Genomic DNA, 3,447 nt, shown 5'->3' with positions numbered 1-3,447 from the left:
CCCCAGGCCCTTGCCGTGCAGCCCCCCGAGGTGGCCACCAGAGGGCCCTGCCCCTCCTCTCCCGGGCAGCGGGTCACCACCCCTTCCCACAGCTGTTCCCTGCAGGAGACTGACAGCTGGGCTCCTGGTTGCCATGGGGATATGTAAATTAGGCTACGGGTCTGGGGCTCTTATTGGCCCGGAGGCGTGTACTCCTCCCAGAGAGGCGGGCCCAGGCGCCCGGCCCTATAAAGGGGAGCGCGCGGCGCGGAGCTTGGCGGTAGAGGCGGGGCGGGCCGTTCGCGGGCGGAGCGCGGGGAACCCAAGTAGCCCGAGGCGGTGGCTGCACCGCCGCCCGCCCGGCCATCGCCGGGCCGCTGGCGGAGCGGGGGGGGTGGGGGCGGTGTACAGGGGACCGCGGACGGCCTGCATCCGCTGGGGAGCGACCCAGGGTTGCGCGAGAGGCCCTACCGGCGGCGTCCCCATTGGCCACCCCAGAGTTGGCCGAGTGAAACTTTTCCCTTCGCGCTTCGGCTCGGAGCCCGCGCCTCTCGCTGCCCGGACCCACCGCCCGTGGGAAGCGAAGGGGGGGGACAGGCCCGCGGCTCGCCCCCCCCGGCCCCGCCTCCCGTCGGGGCTCAGCCGGGCGAGGCGGCGGGGCCCCCCAGGCGATGGCCACGGAGCTGGCGATGGGCGCCGAGCTGCCCAGCAGCCCGCTGGCCATCGAGTACGTGAACGATTTCGACCTGATGAAGTTCGAGGTGAAGAAGGAGCCGCCCGAGGCCGAGCGCTTTTGCCACCGACTGCCACCCGGCTCGCTGTCCTCGACGCCGCTCAGCACGCCGTGTTCCTCCGTGCCCTCTTCGCCCAGCTTCTGCGCGCCCAGCCCCGGCACCAGCGGCGGCGCGGGGGGCGGCGGCGGCGCGGCGCAGGCCGGGGCCACCCCGGGGCAGGCGAGTGGGGGCCCCGGCGCCGTCGGGGGCGCCTCGGGGAAGCCGGCGCTGGAGGATCTGTACTGGATGAGTGGCTATCAGCACCACCTTAACCCCGAGGCCCTCAACCTGACGCCCGAGGACGCGGTGGAGGCGCTCATCGGAAGCGGCCACCACGCTGGGCACCACAGCGCGCACCACCCAGCGGCCGCTGCGGCCTACGAGGCCTTCCGGGGCCAGGGCTTCGCGGGCGGCGGCGGCGCGGACGACATGGGCGCTGGCCACCACCACGGCACCCACCACGCCGCCCACCACCACCACCACGCGCCCCACCACCATCACCACCACCACCACGGCGGCGCGGGCCACGGCGGCGGCGGCACAACCCACCACGTGCGCTTGGAGGAGCGCTTCTCCGACGACCAGCTGGTGTCCATGTCCGTGCGCGAGCTGAACAGGCAGCTCCGCGGCTTCAGCAAGGAGGAGGTCATCCGGCTGAAGCAGAAGCGGCGCACGCTTAAGAACCGCGGCTACGCGCAGTCGTGCCGCTTCAAGCGGGTGCAGCAGCGGCACATTCTGGAGAGCGAGAAGTGCCAGCTCCAGAGCCAGGTGGAGCAGCTGAAGCTGGAGGTGGGGCGCCTGGCCAAGGAGCGGGACCTGTACAAGGAGAAATACGAGAAGCTGGCCGGCCGGGGCGGCCCCGGGGGCGCGGGCGGGGCCGGCTTCCCGCGGGAGTCCTCGCCGCCGCAGGCCGGGCCCGGCGGGGCCAAGGGCACTCCCGACTTCTTCCTGTGAGCGCGGGGCCCAGAGTCCGCGCCACCGCCGAGTAGAGGCTCGCGCGGGCGGCCGGGGGCCTGGACTTGGACTCCGCAGCTCAGGGCGAGGACGCACGGCCGCGCCGAGCCTCCCCAGCGCGCCGGCCCCCGCGTGAGTGCCACCGCCTCCGGCCGGGCCGGCCCCGCGCGCCTTGTCTGCAGGCGCCGGACAGAGGCCCGTCCCTCGGCGCGGTCTCCTCTCTCCCGGCTTGCGCACCTTCCCGGGTCGCCATCCCGACGCTGTTCCAATTCCTCTGCTCGGAGCACGGCGACTCCCAGGAAGCTGGACCGGGTCGAAGTCCTTCCTGGCGTCCGCTTGTACATACGTGGAGCGCGGTTGTGCGCCCGACCTCACCCGGACCGCCACGGGCAGCCGGCGCCACCCTGCACCCTTGGTCTCCTTTCTTTTGGCCTCCCTACCCAGGCCTTTTGTACTCCTTTTCGAAGCGGTACTTATTTTCGAAGTATTTATATTTATTTTGCTCGGTGATCAGAAAAGGAAACCCCGGAGAAGCTCCCTTCTTCCCGCCGGGGTTGCCCTCGGATGTCCGTGTGTCCCAGCATGTGTCGCTCGCTCGGAGGGTCCTGGCCCCTGCCTGCCCGCTTGCCCGCCTGCCCCCCACCCTGCCACTGGCGTCCCCTAGAGATTGACGTGGAGGAGCATTATCTATGCTGTGTTCAGTCCTGCTGCCCTACTGTACTCCGGGGTGGGGGGAGGGGGGAGGGAGCTGGCCGGGACTTCCGTGCTGCTATTTCTCTATGCACCAGATCGTATTTATGGCTCCTGGGGAAGTATATCTTATTTTAACCCTCAAGAGAAGTGAAAAAAAAAAAAAGTAATGCACAGTATTTCTAGCAGAAAAAAAAAATTTTTTTAAGAGGAGGTTTCGCCTGAATCTCCTGGCATGGAGTCCGGTGGAGAAAGTGTATAATTTTATTTTAATTTAAAATGTGTTTCGTTTTGTTTGTGGATTCTTTTTTAAACAACCTGATCACTTTTGGAGTGGCCAGAAGAGGGAGGGAAGGCCGAGCTCTGGCCCCTTTAAGCCCCCAGCCCCTGACTACACCCTGCACCCCGGCCTGGGCTCCTTCCACGCCAGCTCGTGGGGGGCCTGGGAGATACCAACTCCTTGCAAGTTTTGTTGTGCTGTGGGATTTCGTTGGGTTCTTTTTTCATTTGCTACGAAACTGAGGAAAGAAAAAAACACACACACAAAATAAATTCATTTAGATCCAAAAGTTATTGGAGCCTGGCTGGTTTTTCTGTGGTTTTCGTTTCTACCATATTTCTTCCTGAATAGAAAGAAAAGGAGTTTCCCAAACTAAGCCCTGCCTTAGCTCCAGGTGACCCACCCCCGTTGAAGCGGGGAGTGGCCGGAGTTGTTTAAAAAGGCTGCTGCCAGGGCCCGACCGGTAGGAACCTGCCCCCGAGCTGCCCCGTGGGGAGGAGGCTGCACAGTGAGGCCCCGACCCCCACGACAGCCCAACGCAACCCCAGGCTAAAGGCCACCCTTGGTAGCACGATGTGTCCTGGGCAGGGCAAGCGCTGTCCTCAGCTCTTCTGAGCCTGCAGTCTCCCACCTGCAGGACCAAGGCCTGGACTGCGGGAGCAACGGGCAGGGCAGCACCCTGGAAACTTCGCCCTGGGGGGCTGGAGTCAGCGCAGGGGCCTGGGGTCAGCGCAGGATGCTTGGCCAGTACCTCGGTTCACACTGGGATTG

General features: G+C 66.1%; 1 protein-coding gene across 1 annotated transcript; it reads left to right on the top strand.

The window, feature by feature from the left end:
* Positions 1–280: 280 nt before the first annotated feature.
* Positions 281–2,969, top strand: MAFA (MAF bZIP transcription factor A). Its single transcript, XM_070382535.1, has one exon. It carries the CDS (start codon positions 651–653, stop codon positions 1,704–1,706), a length of 1,056 nt encoding a protein of 351 aa, XP_070238636.1. The 5' UTR covers positions 281–650; the 3' UTR covers positions 1,707–2,969.
* The last annotated feature ends 478 nt before the right edge of the window (positions 2,970–3,447 follow it).

Source organism: Bos mutus, chromosome 14 (assembly GCF_027580195.1).
Source record: "Bos mutus isolate GX-2022 chromosome 14, NWIPB_WYAK_1.1, whole genome shotgun sequence".
Classification (NCBI taxonomy): domain Eukaryota; kingdom Metazoa; phylum Chordata; class Mammalia; order Artiodactyla; family Bovidae; genus Bos; species Bos mutus.
The sequence above is the reverse complement of the archived record's forward strand: the minus strand, read 5'-3'. Positions and strand labels throughout refer to the sequence as shown.

Coding starts and splice junctions, on each gene's coding strand:
- MAFA (XM_070382535.1), top strand. CDS start 651: ATGGCCACGGAGCTGGCGATGGGCGCCGAGCTGCCCAGCAGCCCGCTG.